Source organism: Hyperoodon ampullatus (assembly GCF_949752795.1).
Source record: "Hyperoodon ampullatus genome assembly, chromosome: 15".
NCBI lineage: Eukaryota > Metazoa > Chordata > Mammalia > Artiodactyla > Ziphiidae > Hyperoodon > Hyperoodon ampullatus.
In genome coordinates, this window is record NC_136928.1 from 82,121,782 (window position 1) to 82,143,437 (window position 21,656).

Consider the following 21,656-nt stretch of genomic DNA (forward strand, 5'->3'; position numbering starts at 1 on the left):
TTTGAGCAGAGTGGTGATATTAATAATAGCTATAGTTTATCAGGTATTTACTTCAGTAGGCACTTTACATATATTATCTCTAATTCTCACCATACTTTGCATAGAAGTCTTTGTTACTCCCTTTTTGAAGGCAAAGAAAAACTGAGGCTCAGAGAGGTTAGGTAAGTTGCCCAAAGTCACTCAGCTAGAAGAAGGTGGAAGATAAAGGATTTGAACACAAGTCTGACTTCCAGACTTACTGTGTTATTTCTGCTATGCTGGTGAAGAGTTTGACGAAGGAGTGGAGACGTAGCAGCGAGAAACGAGTAGGAGCAAAGGAGGACTGGAGAAGGCTTTAAAACGACAAGAACTCAAAGTTCAGTTTTCTGGGTTTCTTTTGAAGTTAGACTTGAGGTAGCCTGTAGGATCCTTACTCTAGGGTCAGACACTGCCATAGCCCAACATACTTCTCTTTCGTGTTTCATAGATGCCATTGATTCGTTAAGGAAATGTTAAACAACATCTCCTTATCTTCCCTCTGTGTAAGGAAGCAGAGAAATTTATAATTTAAATTTTCATCTTAAATGTTTAACAGGAAATGTGTCTAACAATATATGAGAACTTTGTCCCGGGTACTTTAAAGTCGTTTATTTCACTTAACCCTCAAAACCATTCAGTTAGTAGTTGGTATTACTTCCACTTATAGATGAAGATAAATTAGGTTCAGAAGTTAAGGCCGAGATCAAACAGCCAGTCGGTGGTGGAGGCGGGATTTGAGTCAGGTGTGTCAGAATCCAAAGCCTATACACTTTCTTTTCTGTTATACTGTGTTATTGAAGCTTAAAAGAAAAAAAAAAAAAGGGATACTTGAAATGATCGAATTGTAGAGGGCTGAACTGCCTATATGAAGCCACTCATTATTGGATGGTGATGGTAAATGAGATGTTCTGTTTTTAGATGGTGGAGGAAAGCAGAATAATTTAAGATAACATTAAATTTTGATGTGATTATTAGTGGTTGAAAAAGCATGGAAACACTGAGAGATTGTATGATGAGTTAAAGACTAGTCTTATGGGAAAAAAAAAGTTTGAAATTTACCCAGAAGTTACATTCCCTCTTTTTTATAAATCAAGAAATAGTATTACTATTAAAGTAATGAGGGCGGTGGCGGCGGAGGCTGGAGGCTCCCGGCTCGCCGACCCCAGAGCGGAGCGGAGGATGCAGCAACCGCAGCCGCAGGGGCAGCAGCCGGGGGGCCAGGGAGTGGCACCGGGGGTGGCCCGTGGGGGTGGGTCCGGGGCGGGGGCCCTGCCGAGTCCACCTTTCACCGCCGCCACGAGCGCTTCCGTCTTGCCAGCGCCTGCCTGGACGAGCTGAGCTGCGAGTTCCTGCTGGCTGGGGCCGTGCCTGCACCGCATCTCCCCCCACGGGGCTCGGTGCCTGGGGATCCCGTCTGCAGCCACTGCAACATCCCGGAGTTATACCCTGCTGTGCCCCCGTCTGGTCAGTGGAGTCCGATGACCCTAACTTGGCTGCTGATTACTATGAAATGGAAGAAAAAGAGCCAGCTGAGGGCAAGAAATCTGAAGATGACGGCATCGGAAAAGAAAACTTGGCTATACTAGAGAAAATTAAAAAGAACCTGAGGCAAGATTACTTAAATGGCTCGGTGCAGGCTACCGACCGGCTGACGAAGGAGCTCAGGGATATATACCCATCACAGAGTTTCAGAGGTGGAAACTATGCAGTCGAACTCGTGAATGACAGTCTGGATGATTGGAATGTCAGACTCCTCAAAGTTGACCAGTACAGCGCTTTGCACAGCGATCTCCAGATCTTCAAGAGAAGAAAGGAGCTGACTTCTTTCTACTTAACGTTTCTTTTAAAGATAACTTTCCCTTTGACGCACCGTTTGTCAGGGTTGTGTCTCCAGTCCTCTCCTGGGGGTATGTTCTGGGCGGAGGTGCCATCTGCATGGAACTTCTCACCAAGCAGGGCTGGAGCAGTGCCTACTCAGTAGAGTCAGTGATCATGCAGATCAGTGCCACACTGGTGAAGGGAAAAGCACGAGTGCAGTTTGGAGCCAGCAAATCTCAATACAGCCTGACAAGAGTACAGGAGTCCTACAAGTCCTTGGTGCAGATCCACGAAGAAGACGGCTAGTACACACCCCCGAAGGAAGATGGCTAACCCGGGAGTGCCATCCCCTTCCTCCTTCCCTAGGCACCACTGGACCAATTACCTTTGAATGCTGTATTTGGATCTCACACTGCCTCTGTGGTTCCCTCCCTCATTTTTCCTGGACGTGATAGCTCTGCCTATTGCAGGACAATGATGACTATTCTAAATGCTAAGAAAAAAAAAAAAAAAAACAACTGTTTCAAGTACTCAAGACTGACTTACAGACCAACCAGCCACCTGGCTGGAGCCCTTGCTAGCAGGCATTCTTAAAAGAAACTTTTGAGCCTCATTATATTGCTGGAAACTCAGCTGTGCTCCAGCCTAGGGCCTCCTTACCTATGCTATGGTAAGGATTTTTAATTTATTTTCTCTTATTTCATGTACACTGCTTTTTTTGGTTACCGTGTGTGATGGGTGTGTATGAAAAAAAAATGTATCTTTGGGAAAACAATTACAGTTAATTTGAAAAAAAATAATACAAATATTGTTTTAATACTTTTTTGATAATGTTATAATTTTTTTGGAAAAAGTTATACATATTATATATCACTTATATGTGGAATCTAAAAATTAATACAAACGAACTCACTTGCAAAACAGAAACAGACTCACAGACGTAGAAAACAAACCTATGGTTACCAAAGGGGAAGGGGGTGGATAAATTGGGATTATGGGATTTACAGAGTGCACACTAGTGTATATAAAATAAAAGATTTATGTGTATCACAGGGAACTATATTCAATATCTTATAATAAACTATAATGGAAAAGAATCGGGGAAAAAATATAGATGTATACATATATATATAGATATATAACTGAATCACTTTGCTGTGTACCTGAAACTAACACAATATTGTAAATAAACTATACTTCAATAAAAAAAGAAAAGAAATATACACAGGAACCTAGGAAGAGATGAATTCCCAGGCCTCAGGAGAAACAGAAACTGGAGGGTGTTTATGCCCCTTTGACCTGGTGGTCCACTGTGAAAATGACTGCTGTAGACTGTGTGTGTCCCCACAAATGCATCTGTTGAAATCTTAACCCCCAATGCAATGGTGTTAGGAGGTGGGGCCTCTGGGAGGTGATTAGGTCATGAGGGTGGAACCCTCATGAATGAGATTAGTGCCTTTTTAAAAGAGCCCACAGGGACTCTCCTGGTGGTCCAGTGATTAAGATTCCACACTTCTACTGCAAGGGGCGTGGGTTCGATCCCCAGTCAGGGAGCTAAAATCCCATATGCCATGTGGCCAAAAAATAAAATAAAACATGAAATAAAAGAGGCCCCAGAGAACTCCTTCATCCCTTCTGCCATGTGAGGACACAGTGAGAAGGTAGCTGTCTCTGAACAAGGAAGTGGGTTCTCACCAGACACTGAATCTGCCAGCACCCTGATCCTGGCCTTCCCAGCCTCCAGAACCACGTGAAATGAAATTCTGTTGTTAAAAAACAAACAAGCAAACAAAAAGTGAAATATCTCAAAATATTTGAAGAGGGCTAGAACTGATAAAGAAATGAAAGCGGGGACTTCCCTGGTGGCACAGTGGTTAAGAATCCGTCTGCCAGTGTAGGGGTCATGGGTTCAAGCCCTGGTCTGGGAAGATCCCACATGCCGCAGAGCAATTAAGCCCGAGCACCACAACTACTGAGCCTGCGCTCTAGAGCCCATGATCCACAACTATTGAAGCCCGCGCGTGCCCAGAGCCAATGCTCTGCAACAAGAGAAGCCACTGCAATGAGAAGCCTGTGCCCTGCAACGAAGAGTAGCCCCAGCTCGCCACAACTAGAGAAAGCCTACGTGTAGCCATGAAGACCCAATGTAGCCACAAAGAAAGAAGGAGGAAGGAAGGAGAGAGATATATACCCAGCTAAATGGACCATTAAAAATAGATATGATGGGGACTTCCCTGGTGGTCCAGTGGTTCAGAATCCGCCTTCCAATTCAGGGGACACAGGTTTGATCCCTGGTCGGGGAACTAAGATCCCACATGCTGCAGGGCACCTGAGCCTGCGCACCACAACTGCTGAGCCTGCATGCTGCAACTAAGACCCAACGCAGCCAAAAATAAATAAATAAAACACTATAAAAAAAATAGATACGAGGTACAGACTTCCAGTTATAAAATACATGTTATGAGGATGTAATGATGTAAAGCATGGTGACTATAGTTAATAATACTGTACTACGTATTTGAAAGTTAGACCTTAAAAGAGTAGATCTTAAAAGTTCTCATTACAAGAAAAAAACCTGTAACTATGTGAGGTGATGGATGTTAACTAGACTTATTGTGGTGATCATTTTGCAGTATATACCCCCAAAAAAAGATATGAAAATAATGTTAATTCAGACTGATTAACACCAGTTTGTAGTCACTGTAAATCCTTAAAACTCAGAAAGATAAATTGCTAAAGGAAGTCTGTAAGTACATGATTTCACATAATTTGGGAAGGATAAAGTAAAATATAAGTTCTGACTGACATATCCTATTGGAGGTTTTATAGCTCAAAGGTGAAGATTGGAAACTCAAAAAACAGGAATTTTACCAACACTTGGTCCTTTTCCTTACGACACAGAAGATTAATGTAGAAAATGAAGAGTGCAATTCTAGTGATTTTCCTGGAAAGAACATTAAGTAAAAATAGTATTGAGACTCCTAGAGAGTCCAAAACTAACTAATAAGGCATTTATAAGAGGGATGCTCTTTTTGGTTGTTGTTGTTGTTCTGTTTCTTTGCTTTTTTGTGTTTGTTTTTGGCCGTGCCACCCGGTTCGCAGGATCTTGGTTCCCCAACCAGGGATCGAAACCGCGCCCTCGGCAGTGAAAGCACAGAGTCCTAACCACTGGACCGCCGGGGAATTCCCAGGAGGGATGCTTTTCTTTTCAAAGTCCTCAGCGTAACTGACAGGGGAAAAAAATCATAACTGTGTTTGGGAAGGTGCGTTTTAAGGTAGCAGGAGAAAATGTTCCAAGGTTTTCTGAGATTATGTTCTATTGTGTTTCCTTCCCAATGACCATTAAAAAAAAACCACAAACAAACTGAAGTTACCTTGTTATGCTCAACAAGTTAAAAAAAAAAAAAAGTGTTGCCATGGAGATAGTCCCACTCTGGATTCTTCCTGGCAATTTCGATTCACCAAACCTGTAACATTTTATATTTTCAACACCATAGCTGACAAAATTAGTTCCTGTGGCTGAGATAAAAACCATACCTGTATCTTTGGTGTTCTTGGGTACATTGAAAGAATTTTGTAAATGATCATTGAAAATTCTTGCTCACCATGTCCAGTTTTTATGTCAGGGATGAAACTTGTACAAGAGAGTATTAAGCCAACTAAAGAACTGGAGTGTGTATTTTGATATCTTTGTTGGATACCTGATACTTATTTTCCTCATGGTAATTGTGGATTACTTTTTTCAGGGTAAGTTCTCTTTAGAAGGAGAAAAGAAGCGTGCTGCTTTTAAACATGGAAAGTAGCCTATTTATTAATTTTGTTCAGCAGTAAGAGCAGCTGATTGCTGGAGGCAGCGGAATGCAGGCGTTTGAAGTAAAAGCCAGGTTCAGTGTTCGGTTCCTCTGTTTACCAGCTGTGGAACCTTGAGCATGTTGATTAATCTCCAAGTCTCAGTTTTTACTGTGTGAGGTGGAGACAGCGTACAGAGCAGCTAGCACTGAGTAGGTGTTCAATGAAAGGTATCCAGTAATATCAGTCTTCCCTAAATTTTTAAGATAAGCAGAACTCCAGCTTAAACTATCCAGTTGTGTTTCTTTATTTTTCCGAGTCTCCAGAAAAGATGAATATATGAGCTCTTTGAATCTTTTCTCCCCCCACTTTTAGTTTCTTTTGGTCTGCCAAGTTCTTACAACTAAAGAAACTAGTCTGTTTTGTCTTTACTGGAGATAACAACACTCTAAGTACCTTATAACTAAGTAAAACAGTAGTTATAACTTGCATAGTACTTTGTTAATGTAAACTCACGTGTCAACTTTTTTCTGAAGTAAGTTTAATTAAATGAAAATTAGGCCTCTGTTTTATGTGCTTAAAGTTCAGATACATTCTTTCTTTAGGCATTTTAAATTATACCTGACATCAAGTACTGAACGCTTTTCCCAAAATTTCAAAGTCGTGGTGGTAGATGGGAAAGATGAAAGCGAGTACCCCGTCAAATGGCAGGACTTCTTCAGTGGACATGTGGTTGGTTAGTAGGTGCTCATTTGTTTCCTTTGTGCTTGGGGGGTTAGGTGTCCACATTGAACTAGATTGTGTATTCTTTTTTGAGGGGAGGAAAAAGGGGTGTCAAAGAAGTGCTAAATCTGGAAGCAGAAACATTAAAACAGGAGGAAATGGGTATTATCCAGCATGTCATACTAACTGGCTGTTTTCATGATTACAACAGATTTCCTCTTAAGTCATACAAATTTAACCTCCTTTTGTCTTCAGGGAGGGATTGTCGACTTCCCTTATGAGATTGTAAACAGGGAAGATAGGAGATAAAATAATTGACTCTGTGATCCTATCATGTATTTATTTAAGAAAATATATTCAACAAGCAATTGCAGTTTACTTCTGGAAAATTTTCTGCAATATCAAAAAAATGGCACTAAAATACCCAAGTAGTACAGTTCAAGACCTGTATATTCTGAATCATGCTTTCTGCCTCCTCTTTCTTACCCCAAAGTAGGTAAAGTTATACCAGAAGAAAATCTACACTTTGTTTGTTTTGTTCTATAACACACTAGATAATTCTCATAAGAGGCTTCAGGGAAAGAGGCCGATTTCAAATGACTAGAGTTGTGGCTCCTCCTTAAGTGAGAAAACCCAGCTGCTATCTGGGCCTGTGTTTTTTACATCTCCACAGTGCCTGGGCACATTCCACTCTGTAGAAGGGCTTGCTTGATTTTTATTGATAGTGCATAGTTTATTTTTTGATTTAAATATTTTTTAATAATGACTTTTTTTTTCTCTTAAGGTGAGCCTGACTCTAGGGTTCTAGCCCACATAGGAGATGATGATATTACAATAAGAATCAACACAGATGGGGCGGAATATAATATAGAGGTAAGTCTACATGTGCATTTTTTTAATCAGGAGCATATATCTCTGATGTTTAGAAAGCCATTATGCAGTTGTTTTAAGAAGAAAAGGGTCTTTATACTGAACTTCTCCTTGTATTTAAATTTTTTTTAAACCAGAAAAATAGATGAGTAAAAAAAAAAATATATATATATATTTTATATATCTAAGATGCTGTCATAGGATGCACTCTGTATTTTTAAGTACAATAATTGAAAGTCACATGTGAGATGGATAATGGGAAGAGGAAACTCACTCATTTTTTCTTTATTCTTTCTCTAATAATCCTTCTCAAAGATGAAGGTGAAATCTTCTTTCCTAGATGCCCTGGAAATGCAAGATCTATAAAAGGTGATAGTTCATAGTCTTGAGAAGTTAAAAGAGGAAACTGTAGGAAACTCAGGCTCTGGCCATTCTTCCATTGAAATCCTAGCAGTAGAAACCAAGAGCAAACTGGCCACATTTGTGCGAGACACATGGCTGTATGTCAGATACTAGTCCAGAAAACAAAACGTTTCCTACAGATCTGTGGGTTGAAGTGTTTCTGCGTCTCTAGGAAAATGAGAATACTCTGGAACATGGACACATATTCTCTGAGGTTGCCACAGAAGGGAAACAGCTGGAGGATCCCACAGGGGATTTTTATGGCCAGGCTTGGAAGTGGCCTACATCACTTCCACCCACGTTCCAGAAACTCTTGTCTCTGACCTGCCTACAAAGGAGGCTGGGAAAGATAATCTGTTGTGCTCAGAAAGATAAAACTGTGTGGGGAATGCACAGTGTTGTTTCTGCCACAGTGCACAGGATTGCTTATTTCCTTAGGATCATCTATTAATTCTTAATCCAAAACGGGTGCATTTAGGATCCAAGTTAATTTTGCTCAGATGCCTCACTTTTCCCAATATTTCCCTTTGGGACAGTTAGGAATTCTGTTTCCATCTGTATCTCTTGGTTTCACTAAGTACAAAAATGACCATAATTAACATTTCCCTGTGAGATGTTCACTTAAAAGTAAACTCATCAGGTTTATTGAAGTACTTTTGCATGAGATTAATAATTTTTAAATTGAAAAAGTGGTTTATTACTTAGAAGCCCACTTCCCCGCCCCAACCCTCCCAGCTCTAGGAAACCACTAATCTACTCTCTGTCTCTTTAGATTTGTCTTTTGTGTTTCTTTAGATTTGCTTGGTCATTTCCATAAAAATGCAGTCACACAACATGTGGTCTTTTGTGTCTGGCTCCTTTCATTTCGAATGTTTTCAGTGTTCATTCATGTTATAGCACGTGTCCAGTACACCATTTCTTTTTATTGCCAAATACTATTCCATTGTTTGGATATACCACATTTTGCTTATTCATTCATCAGTTGGACATTAGTGTTATTTCTACTTATGTTATGAATAATGCTGCTATGAACATTTTTGAAGAGGTTTTTATGTGAGCATATATTTTCATTGACTTGGGTGTATAATATACTAGGAATGGAATTGTTGGGTCCTGTGGTAGCTCTGTTTTTAACCTTTTGAGGAGCTGCCAGACTGTTTTCCATAGTGGCTGCTCTTTACATTCTCACCATGTTACATTGACTGCATTTTATATTCCGTATTCCATTCTCACCAGCAGTAGATGAGGGTTTCTCCACATCCTTGCCAATACTTGTTGTTATATGTCTTTTTGATTACAGCCATCCTAGTGGGTGTGAAGTGGTCTCCTTGAGATTTTGATGTTAATTTCTGTGACGGATATGGAGATACATACACACACACATATACATACACAGAATCTTTTCTGTATGAGCTCTCTGGTTCTGATGAGACCATTGTCCTTACAGAGAAGATCTTTGTTTTGACTAGTCAGTTTACTTAACCTGGAAATGAATGTTATCTAAAAATAGGGAAAGGATGTCGTAAGACTTGAATATTTAGGAATTTTTATATTTTCCATCTCAGTTATATTTGTTTTCTGTTTTAGCCACTTTGGAGACTAATTAATGATACTAAAGACAAAAGAGTGTTAGTTTATAAATCTGAAGATATCAAGAATGTTTCACGTTTGCAGTCTCCAAAAGTGTGTGGTTATATAAAGGCGGATGATGAAGAGTTGCTTCCAAAGGGGCTGGTAGGCAGAGAGCCACCTGATGGTAAGACTAAAAAAAATATATTTCAAATAAGAAGCAAGCATAACAGTTGTCTTCAGTAGGGGTGGTTGTTAATTGATAAAAAAAGAACATGATTATCAAGTAACTATAGTATTTGGCTTGAAAATAGTTTTGTTCAGAAATTTCTTGATTTTTTTGTCTGTAAGAATTGAAAACACTAGAAAATAATGATGGCAATAAAGATTGGACTTTAAAAAAGATCAGGGAAAGGGGAAATTGAATAATCTGAGGGAGAATATTCTCATTTGTAGGTATTTAGAAATGACAGAATAGTACTGTGAAAAAACAATCTTCAGATAAGTTTATAAGAAATTAGTTGGTAGCAAGAGAGGTCTGTCCTGTTTAGAAAGAAGCAAGTTATCAGTCTTGGGACAGATGAATTTAGAGTCATTTAAAGACCATCTACCCATCTCGGAGAAATACTCTGTCCTCATTTTTGAAAACTTTAGAAAAATATGACTAGCATTTTAGTATATAACTCAATTCTTAAACAGTGTGATTATTTGATAAGAAAAAATGACCTGTTGACACAAAATAATTTTTCAAAAAAAAATTTTTTTTTTTTTGGTTGCCCTGCATGGCTTGTGGGATCTCAGTTCCCCGACCAGGGATTGAACCTGCACCCTCAGCAGTGAAAGTGCAGAGTCCTAACCACTGGACCGCCAGGGAATCCCCACTAATTTTTTAATGTTTGATTATCTGGTTATTTTTACCGTTATTTGTGTTAATTTGTAGACTTCTTCTAGAAGAAAATGACACCTCATAGCCCAGCAATAGATAGGTGATTGTTTTATTCTGTTAAGTACTTTTGCACTTTTCCTTGGTTTTGAATTCTACAATTTGAAAACCTAATATTACTTTTCACTTTTTGTCTTTCTCCAAATTGTTTTCCTGTTCAACATACCATTAAGGATACTGAGCTCAAATAATATTTGTTTCAAAAATACGGTAGATTTAAAATGTTACTATAAAAAACTCCTTGTTTTGATGAATTTTGATTTAATAGTGCATCCAAATTCATATTAGAGCTTGTTCATCGGGTGAAGAGAAGAGCTGACCCTAATCCCCTGAAGAACACGTGTAAATTATTGGTGGTAGCAGATCATCGCTTTTACAGATACATGGGCAGAGGGGAAGAGAGTACAACTACAAACTACTTGGTAAGTGTTTGATACTGGATGAGGTAGTGGACAAAAAAGCTCACGTAGGTAGGCAAATTCCATTTAAGAGAAGACTGCTATAATTTGAACGTAGTGAAATGAGATCTGTTTGAGATGCTCTGTGATTTCCTAGAATATTTGAGGGCTGTCACCTGAGGTTCTCACATTATTGTACAAAGATTCTAGTTTCAAATTTTTGAAACCCCATTTTGCCTTTCAACTAAGATTTTCTGCACATCAGAATTTTTATGCATATTATGTTTAGGGAAAGTTCATAACGTAGGCCTTCCTTCTTTATAGAAGTGAACTCTGTGAAAACATCTCTGCTATAATGGCAGTGATCGTGTTGGTGACACGTATGGATGGGGGAAGAAAGTATTGATATTTGTATGAACTTGTGTGTATTATTTTTGCTTTTATGTATATATCAGAGGAGTTGGTCAATTTGGTTTATGTTGTACTGGTATAAAATAGCTAATTGTTGGACTGTAACTGGATGAACTAGATGGGACTTTTGTGGTCATAACTAACTACAGGGCGAAGATTTGAAGGCAGGATTACAGAAGTGTTGATGCTGGATTTTTAAGCATTTACTATTGTAATTTTAAAAGTCAAGGGAATCATATTTCATTGACATTTTTTTTGTCAGTATGACCTCATTCCTCGTGATAACTTGGCACTGACAGAAATGATGTTGAGGGAATAGAAGAGAATGCAGCTATTCATTCGTAGTGCAGAGCCCGGTGCAGCAAAGACGTCTTTCTCCTTGCCTTTCCCTTCCCTTCCCTTCCCTGTCAAGTGAATTTATTACTAGGGTAGTGGGAGTCGTGTGTGAAGTCACTATAGTTCTGGTTCCTAAGTAAAAGAGTCCTTCTTGAAAAGCTTCTTTCTTAGTGTGGGTTTTGTATTAGGGGCTCTTAGTTTGCTTCTTTGTTCATTACACCAAGAATATGAATATAATGAGAGGTCTGGTGTTAAAAATTGCATTTCTTGGGCTTCCCTGGTGGTGCAGTGGTTGGGAGTCCGCCTGCCGGTGCAGGGGACACGGGTTCGTGCCCCAGTCCGGGAAGATCCCACAGGCCGTGGAGCGACTGGGCCTGTGAGCCATGGCCGCTGAGCCTGTGCGTACAGAGCCTGTGCTCCGCAACGGGAGAGGCCACAACAGTGAGAGGCCCGTGTACCGCAAAAAAAAAAAAAAAAAATTGCATTTCTTGGTTTACAGTTAGTATAAGCAAAGAACAATTTCTTAGATGTATAATGTGCTTCACAGCTGCCAGAACAAACCTCATTTACCCAGTTTTTGAACAATAAAATCTTCTCTTTGAGGAGCAGATTGGTAATGAGTATTCTGTTCCTATATATTCAGTAGTTTGAATTGTCCTTGGCTATTGTACTGTGGCTCCTCCCTCAGTAATCTCTACCTACCTTCCCAAATCAGAGGACAGGAGAAAGGAGGTGTGGTGAGACCTCATTCCTCTCTCTGTTTCTACCTGGTCCTTGGTGCTGAACTTTGCCCAGGGAGTGTCTGGTGTAGGGTTAGCAGTATCTGTCACTGTTCCTTACCTCTTTCTGAAGAAGATGTTGTTCTGAGGTACGTGGCAAGAGATAGAATGAACAGAGTACTTATTTTTTGGAATATTTTAGGTAAATTGATTGACTTTTAACTTTCATTTCCGTAGTTGACTGGAATGGCAGTTTTTAAAAAACTTGTTACTTGATATTTTGGTTCCCTGTGCAGTTGATTACCTGAAATTTGGGATGAACTGTACCACTGCTCTATTCTGGTAGCAACATTTTAAGTTTGAGGCTAGGAATAATTTCTTTATTAGCGCTGTCACCGTAAAGCATTAACATCTTAATGCTAGTTTTTGTGATTGGTGCAACTTTTACAATGGTATTTTATCTGAACTGATTTTTTTTTTACCCCTGCAGAACTTATATTACATTGCAAAGAGTGGTAAAGATATACATAATGTCTTTCTCTCGCTTTTTTATACACACAGATAGAGCTAATTGACAGAGTTGATGACATCTATCGGAACACTTCATGGGACAATGCAGGTTTTAAAGGTTATGGAATACAGATAGAGCAGGTATTTATCAATGGATGTGGGTTATAATACTCAGCTAAGTTATGTGTTGTAAATATTTGTCACTTGTTTTCACAACCCAGAAACTTATCTTCTACTTTACTGGTAATTAAATATTCTGAAATGCCAGTGATTTTTATCTGATAAACTTAACAGTGTTTTGATATTATTTATAGATTATGAAATATTCTTTTCTTAGGCTTATTTTAGGCAGAAAGCCGCCGTATGCTGCTATGATCTCTCTTTTTTCTGAATTCATGGCCTTTTTATCCCCTGCCTTGCTTTAGTTTTCTATGATTATGCTTAATGTCTTTAGTTAGAATTCTAGCACGTATTGTTGAATGCTTAGAACATTTACTTAAAAATACTGTGTACATTTGCAAGGCATTTATACATACAGAACCATTAGATCTCTTTTCCCAAATATCTCCTGAGTTCTTATCTGTCAATAGAGTATGTCCAGCAATGATGTATTAATGTCATCCTAATTATATCACATAGTAAAAATTGTTCCAAATTGATAAGACTGATGAACAAGACTTCTGAAATCGGGTGTTGCTTCGGACAGACATTTTGACATGTAAATTAAGGAAATTATTTTCTCTATTTTTTCCAGGCTCTTTGTACTAGACATATTCTTATAGGTTCTGTAGTTTAGAATTTAGAGAATAAAAAGAAAAAAGCTTTTGAAATCATACTTATAAATGCTAAACTTTTATAGTACTTGTAGAAAGCTAAGAGAATTATTTTCCCCTTTTCCATTCTTTTACTGTTTTGCATTTTCTTTTTTAAGTTATTATTTGAATAGGTAATATATACACGGTACAAAAGCCAGTGAAAAGTAAGTCTCCTCAACCTCTACCCATTGTCAAACCAGTTCCTTTCCCCAGAGACATCCGTGTCACTAGTTTCATCCATATCTTTCCAGAGATATCTTATGCATGTATAGCATGTGTTTGTATATGTGTGTATTTGACATATTCGTGGTATGTTGTACTCTTTTGCACCTTGCTTTTTCATTTCATGAATATGTTGGTGATTATTCCATTATGGTACAATAAAGGTGTCTCAGTTGTCATCATGTTTGAGTTTTAGGAGACCAATAAATAAAGCTCCTTTTTGCTTTAAAATTTGGAAACAATTGAAAAAATTAGGTGTGATAGGAGATTAAAAAACCCGTTTCTTTGAAGATGATAGGTGGTCTGGAGGCTGCGGTTTAGATATGCTGTCACAGTGGGCCCTCACCTAGTTCATCGTAGAATTGATCTTGATCACCCACCGCCAAAGCTGCAGAGCCGCCCCAGTGAGCTTACCACATGGTGGCAGAGCAGACCCCAGTATCCCCTCTGTAGGCAGGCAGATCTGCAAGAGATACCGGAAGCAGTGAGCTGAGCATGGCTCTGTTCCTTTGCCACATTTTCCAACCTATATGTTTCATCTCCTTTGGAGAGAAACCTTTTGTTCCTTTTTTAAAAAATTAGGATTAATATGGATTTGTACTGTGCGTGTAAGGAAAAGCCCTTATTTTCTGTGCTCTTACTCCTGTGGTGTGCGGTACTGTACATCTTACTGTTCCGTATCTCTGAATCAGTGACTATAGTTGGAATAAATTATTTTAGGCTCATGGAACCTAGGTTTTCATTTTTTCCAACTAAATATAGAGGAAATAAACTTTCAGGAGTACATTTATAAATGTATGTCATTCTTTGACATATGTGTTTTCCATACCATTTGCTTCTCAGTTTGTTTTTAAATTAAACAGATACTAGAGCTGAAGAATTTGATGGAATTTTGACTCTAAAACTTTTTTTTTTAAAGAATGGTAGATGGTCTTTTTTTGAATAGCTGAAACAATGCAGTATTATTTCAGTCTTGTGACTTTCTTCTGAAGTGTTCTAAGTATTTTATCTCTTTAAGTATAGATTCGCATTCTCAAGTCTCCACAAGAGGTAAGACCTGGTGAAAGGCACTTCAATATGGCAAAAAATTACCCAAGTGAAGAAAAGGATGCTTGGGACGTGAAGATGCTGCTAGAGGTAGGTCGTGGAAACCTGAAAGTGATACTATTTAACACCATTTTCTGATTCCTAAAAACGTGGGTCATGTCTGTATTAATGAAGGGGCATCTTAGGAAAGGTGACTGAAAACCAGGGGCAGCCCACCCCAGCTGATCCAACAGTGACCTTATCCCCTGCAGCAGGGCAGACAGCAAGGTGGGCAGAACTGAAAGCGAAAAATGCTACAAAGCAATGCTTCTTAACCGTAATGTCTCTGCGAATCTAGTGAAGTAATAGGCCTGTAGAAAATAGAGGGATACCCAACTTACAGATTTTTTACACACCATTTTGTTAGTTCAGGTCTCTTTGAAGCTTATCAGTAGATCTTTTAGGTCAGTAATTACCAAATGGTATGAAAATGTATTAGATGGTAGAAGTATAACTCGGAGATCTGAAAGTTCTCTATGGAAATTTAAAATTTTTGAGTTTTTATTCTGGTAACAAATTTAAAGATAACATAAACATTCTGTGTCATATGGATTCTTGCCTTGACAAGATATGATTTATCCTTTTTGTCACATGATCTCAGTTTCTGTCTGTGTGTCCTATTGCTTTGTTGTAAGATGACCGCCTGTGAAGTGATAGTGTTTATCTTTTACTGTGTTATTAATGTGTTAGTTTCCTGTGGCTGCTGTAACAAATCACTGCAAATTTGGCAGCTTAAAACAACATCTTTATTTATCTGATAGTTTCTAGGGTTGGACCAGGCACAGTGTGGCTTATCTGGGTTCTCTGGTTAGAGTCTCAACAAGGCCAAAGCGAAATCAAGCTTTCAAAGCTTGAATGGAATTAAAGGATATTATTAGGTTGAGATCCATAGAGTGCTGTATCTGTATAATACTCTGACATACCTTATCTAACGTAGGCCACTAGCCACTGGAGAGGTTGTTTGAGATAGCACCATTACTCTTCTAAAGAGACTCAGCCAAGTGTATTAGTTTATTAGGGCTGCCAATAACAAAGCACCACAGAGTGGGCAGCTTAAACAATAGAATTTATCTTCTCACAGTTCTGGAGGCTGAAAGTCTGAGATCAAGGTGTTGGCAAGGTTAGCTTCTTCTGAGTTCTGTCTCCTTGGCTTGTAGGTGGCCGTCTTCTCTCTGTGTCCTCACATGGTCTTCCCTTTGTGTGTGTAAGGGCACCAGACATTTTGGATTCGGCCTATCTGCATGACCTCATTTTACCTCCATCACCTCTTTAAAGGAAGGCTCTGTCTCCAGATACAGTCACATTGTGAGCTGCTAGGACTTAGGACTTCGACCTATGAATTTTGGAGGCAGACACAATTCAGCCCATTAACAGCAAGGTTAAATGACTTGTCTACGTTTAGTTACACAACTAGTGATGACAAAGCCAAAAGCAGGTGGCCAGATCTCCAGACACCTAGGACAGCTGAACGATCCCACCTCTGCTTTTCTGTGGGCCTCCAGACAACTCACACCAGGGGAGGAACAAAAGGGGATGACTTGCCTCTGCAGATGCTCCTCTCCAGTTCTCTTCCCTAAGGCTCCTAGGAGTGTCCCAGAGCCTAAGCCTATTATCATGGAACTTATCAAAATCCCTATGCGGCTAGGGAGACAGCTCCCGGGAACACCTCATTCCTTATACGGGGCTTTCCGACCACTCATTTTAAGCATTAAAAAACTTAGTCTTTTTAAGTTGGAGTCTCTGACTGTTATGGTAGAGGTTTTAAAAGTAACATGTGGACCCGTTCTGGGGAATTCCCTGGCGGTCCCGTGGTTCAGACTTGGCGCTTTCACTGCTGGGACCCGCGTTGAGTCCCTGGTCTGGAACTGGCATCCTGCAGGCCGTGTGGTGTGGCCAAAAAATTAAAAAATGAAAAAAATAAAGTAATATGTGGACCCCTTTTAAGAAAAAAAAAAAACCCCAAAGCACCAGTGCTGACTTGAATGAATATTTATCTTAATTTTAGTAACATAAAACTAGGTATGTATGTTTTCCTATAAGTTTATAACTCCTATACATTGTAAAACCAAAGCAAACTTTAAAACCCCTACAAAACCAATAGAATCCTTGAAGTCCTTTAGAGGGATTTGTTTTGGTATGAGGTGCTGAGATCCCCTGGAAGAAGCATCAAAGCCCTGCGCCTTGCAGACTCAGAGCGTTCCTGGTGCTGAACTGCACACGTTCACATCAACCCTCCTAGTTCCGGAACGCTATAAACAGCTCCAGGCTCTTTCCGTTTTGCACCCTCCCCATTGACAGTGTGCTTCTCATCTGTGTAGGTGAGTGAGAACCATAGGTAAGGAGCACTGTACCGCACGGTTCTGTGATTGCTGGTGAAAAACTGCAAGTGATCAAAGAAACAAATACTAATTTGAAAAGATACAGGCGTCTCAATGTTCATAGCATTGTTTACAGTTACCAAGATATGGAAGCAGCCTGAGTGTCCATCAGTAGATGAATGGATAAAGAAGATGTGGCGTATATATATAGACACACACACACACACACACACACACACACACACGCACACACACAATGGAATACTACTCAGCCATAAAAAAGAATGAAACTTTGCCATCTGCAACAACATGGATGGACTTGGAGGGTGTTATGCTAAGTGAAATAGTCAGAGGAAGACAAATACTATATGATATCACTTATATATTGAATCTAAAAAGTACAACAAGGGACTTCCCTGGCGATCCAGTGGTTAGGACTTGGCGCTCCCACTGCAGGGGTCACGGGTTCCATCCCTGATCGGGGAACTAACATCCCACATGCCGCCCAGTGCGGCCAAAAAACAAACAAACAAATAAATAAACAATGCAACAAACTAGTGAATGTGGCAGAAAAGAAACAGACTCACAGAACAGATTAGTGGTTGCCAGTTGGGGGGGTGGGAGGGGCAAATAGGGGTAGGGGATAAGAGGTGCAAACTGTGACGTGTAAGATAAGCTACAAGGATATATTGTACAACATGGTGAGTATAGTCTAGTTTATAGTAACTATAAATGGAGTATAACCTTTAAAAATTGTGAATGACTATATCTGTAACTTATATAATATTGTCTGTCAACTACACTTCAATTAAAAAAATGTAAAAAAAATTGCAATCATAAAGTATGGTAGTATTCTGGAATATTAAGTTGACATATCTTTTAGTCTGATGTAACTTAATCTAATTAAGAGTACTTTGTTTTTTTAAAAGCAATTTAGCTTTGATATAGCTGAAGAAGCATCTAAAGTCTGCCTAGCACATCTTTTCACCTACCAAGATTTTGATATGGGAACTCTTGGATTAGCTTATGTTGGTTCTCCCAGAGCAAACAGTCATGGAGGTGTTTGCCCAAAGGGTAAGTTTTCCATTTGTTGTATGAATATGTGGGGATAGCAAGGTGATTGGAGTATGTTATAATTCTGTATTGAACAAGCAGTTTGTTTCTGTTTCCTTTTTCCTGTAGCAAGGTGATTGGATTATGTTATAATTCTGTATTGAACAAGCAGTTTGTTTCTGTTTCCTTTTTCCTGTAGCTTATTATAGTCCAACTGGAAAGAAATATATCTATTTGAATAGTGGTTTGACCAGCACAAAAAATTATGGTAAAACCATCCTTACAAAGGTATGTTCTTTAATTTTTAAAAGTGTAGATTTTGACTTTATTGTAGTAGGACCTGAGCTATTACATATTTATTTAGGTATCTTTTTTAAAAGCTATACATACTATTTTTGTTTCTGCCTAAAAAGATGTATGCTTTTAGTGGGAAATATGAAAATAAAAAGTATAAAGAAGAAAATAATTGTTAGCTGTCAAATTTCTTTTGAGACAAGTCGGGATTATTGTTTTCCCTAAAGACATCCCTTCTGGAGCCCTTCATCTACAGCTCCTGTTAAAGGACTGCTATCCAAAATATATAAGGAATATACTAAAAACTCAGCAATAAAGAACTGAACAGCCCAACTTAAAAATTGGCCAGAGATCTTAATATACACCTCACCTCATCAAAGAAGATATACAGATGGCAAATAACCATATGAAAAGATGCTCAACATTATATGCTGTTAGGGAATTGCAAATCAAAACAACAAGCAGATACCATTACACAACTATTAGAATGGCTAAAATCCAAGATACTGGTAGCACCAAATGCTAGCGAGGATGTGGAGCAACATGAATTCTCAAACGTTGCTGGTGGGAATGCAGAATGGTGCAGCCACTTAGGAAGATGGTTTGGCAGTTTCTCATAAAACTGAACTTACTCTGGTGTTACCATGGGATCCAGCAACCATATTCCTTAGCGTTTACTCAAAGGAGCCCTCACAAACACCTGCACACGGATGTTTATAACAGCTTTATTAGTAATTGCCAAGAATTGGAAGCAGCCAAGATGCCTTTCAGTAGGTGAATGGATAAACAAACTTATATCCGGACAATGCAATACTATTCAGCACTTAAAAAAAAAACAAAGAAAAAGAGCTATCAAGCCATAAAAAGACATGGAGGAACTGTAAATGTATATTACTAAGTAAAAGAAACCAATCTGTTTGATTCCATCTATATGATATTCTGCAAAAGGCAAAACCACGGAGGCAGGAAAGGGATGAGTGGTTGCCAGTGGTTGCTTCCCCAGGTGGGGAGGGATGAATAGGTGGAGCACAGAGGAATTTTTCAGGTGTTGAAACTATTCTGTATACTTTAATGATGGAAATAAGACACCTGTTTGTCAAAACCCATAGAAAGTGCAACACAAAGAGTGAACCCTAATATAAATTATGGACTTTGGTTGATTTAAAAAAAGTGAAATGGGATGAGAGAAGAAAAATATACTAAGCAGTTTTTGGAAACTTTTTAATTTCCAAAATTGTTTCTTATGGTACTCCTTTACCTTTTTGGTATCACAGCATCATCAGTGGTTTGATTTCATGACATGTTTTCCTTGGTCTTCCAGAATTTTTCTATTATAAGACACACAGAACAAAAAATAAATTGCTTCGATGTTTTTAAAGTGTCAGTCTGTTAGAGAATCCACTAATGAATTTTTCCAAAGCACAGTTTGGAATCACTTCTCCATATTGCACCTTTGGGACTTGAGTACTTTTTTGCTAAAAATGCAAAGTTTTCTTTACTACCATTTTAATATAAACACTTGGTAATCTTCAACACACCGGTTTCAGAATTGGAACTCTGTCTTAAAAAAAATTCCCATGTCTTGCAAAATACATACAAATTTTTTCAGATTCTATGGAGTGGTTTTTTCCCCCCTCTTAGGAAAAAAATCAGTAAATAAATTTGTTATTTTTTGCAGTTAAATATGGGAACATTTTTAGCTTTACTGGCCAAATTCATTGTTACATTCAGGTAGAAGTCCTCTGGTGATCTCATCAGTTCAGTGCAGCCCTTTAATTGGATTCTGAGAAATAAAATCCTCTAGGTCATTAAGATTGTCATTGGACATGAATTCAGTCACTGGAATAAGGAACATTCTTTTGTTGTTCTTCAGTTGTCTTATTTTCATCCACCACCCCCGCCCCGCAATAGTTAGATCTTAACAGGAGTGTGATTGGGGTGAGGCGCAGGAGGCTTGGATGATTGACTGTTAGCGATTTGGTTTACTGGTGCCAGGCAGTTTTTGGAATGGCCAATGTTTGGTGCCTCAGTAAGAGTGTTCCAGTATATCTTTTAAGTTATATTTTCTTACATTGATTTAAATTCATCCTTATACTACTACTTACAGTATTAAATAAAATCCCATGAATTCTGTTTAATTTCTATAATTGATAGAAGAAGTCATAGTCCAACATCTAAGACAGCAGGGCCCAACTGGCCAAAGCACTTGATGGTTAGGTATTAGGAAATAATGTTTTCTCTGCATGATCCTTCAGGAAGCTGACCTCGTTACAACTCATGAACTGGGGCACAATTTTGGAGCAGAACACGATCCAGATGGTCTAGCAGAATGTGCCCCAAATGAGGACCACGGAGGAAAGTATGTTATGTATCCCATAGCTGTGAGTGGCGACCATGAGAACAATAAGGTGTGTATCTTTTGGAGCTTTTTTTATGTGGTTGGGAAAGAAAGAGGCTATGTTTAATTATAATGAGAGCTCAGAAGAGCTTTCCATTCTAGGGATGGAACTGCAGATTACAGAGTACCTTGAAACTTGGTTGTGTGTGTTAAGAGTGAAACATGGTCCATCTAAATCTGCTCGTCTGGACTGCTTGTTGTCAAAGATGATCATGTGTTGGTTTGGGCTGTGTGGAAAATTAATTACTTAATATAATGGCTTGCACTGGAGTCCTAGTTTGCAGGATCTGGTGGGCTCAGGCTTTCTATTAAAAATTTCCTTTCATTTCATTTACAGGTTTGTCATTCATATTAACCCTACACTGCTTCACAATTTGCACGTTTTAATAAACCTTTGCAAAAAAAATATGTAATTTGCCAGATGTCAGCGTCCTGTGGGTAGGGCCCTTCCTTGCCTCTCTGGTTACCGGCTCTGTCTCCAGTGCCTATTCAGGGTAGCTGGTACATAATAAATACTTGTCAGGTAAACAGAGGAACGATTTTTGAGGGTGTCTGGTGGGGTACACAGTACTCATTGACTTGGGACATGGTAAACAGCTTCAGAGACTCTCCTAAGAGTGGCTGTGACTAACTCGTAGAGCCTGAACTGCAGGTGTTCATAGATGTCTGTCTGGTCCTTCTTCCTTATACTTGAAGTTGAGCAGCATGAGGCATCAAATACTGTGGTTTTGTGCTGACTTTAAGTGGGCTGGGGGCTGGGCTAACCATCTGCATCTCATCAGGAAGGAAGGTCAAGTTCTTTGTCCTGACTCCCCTTTTAAATAAAGCCTGACTAGGAGCTAGAGGGAAGGATTACTTTTGTGTTTCCCTGGCCCTGACCCTGCCTTTTAAAATTCTGGTCTCATGTTTTTTTGGTCATGTTTTTTGTTTGTTGCATCTTGTTTTCTTTGGCTGTTAGGTGTAA

General features: G+C 38.9%; 1 protein-coding gene and 1 pseudogene across 2 annotated transcripts in view; both read left to right on the forward strand.

The window, feature by feature from the left end:
* ADAM17 (ADAM metallopeptidase domain 17) overlaps positions 1-21,656 on the forward strand; it is a gene marked incomplete at its 3' end in the record, with an annotated part of 53,165 nt that overhangs the window by 13,299 nt on the left and 18,210 nt on the right. The window contains exons 3-11 of the mRNA XM_079720453.1: positions 6,231-6,361; positions 7,133-7,221; positions 9,208-9,376; positions 10,421-10,554; positions 12,558-12,647; positions 14,567-14,680; positions 17,877-18,021; positions 18,200-18,288; positions 20,550-20,702. Of these exons, the coding sequence (XP_079576579.1) occupies positions 6,231-6,361; positions 7,133-7,221; positions 9,208-9,376; positions 10,421-10,554; positions 12,558-12,647; positions 14,567-14,680; positions 17,877-18,021; positions 18,200-18,288; positions 20,550-20,702 (1,114 nt within the window). The remainder of the gene's footprint in view (positions 1-6,230; positions 6,362-7,132; positions 7,222-9,207; positions 9,377-10,420; positions 10,555-12,557; positions 12,648-14,566; positions 14,681-17,876; positions 18,022-18,199; positions 18,289-20,549; positions 20,703-21,656) is intronic.
* Positions 1,135-2,719, forward strand: LOC307064774 (ubiquitin-conjugating enzyme E2 Q1-like; annotated as a pseudogene). Its single transcript has 3 exons — positions 1,135-1,245; positions 1,337-2,137; positions 2,203-2,719. The product of its transcript is annotated as a ubiquitin-conjugating enzyme E2 Q1-like (transcript).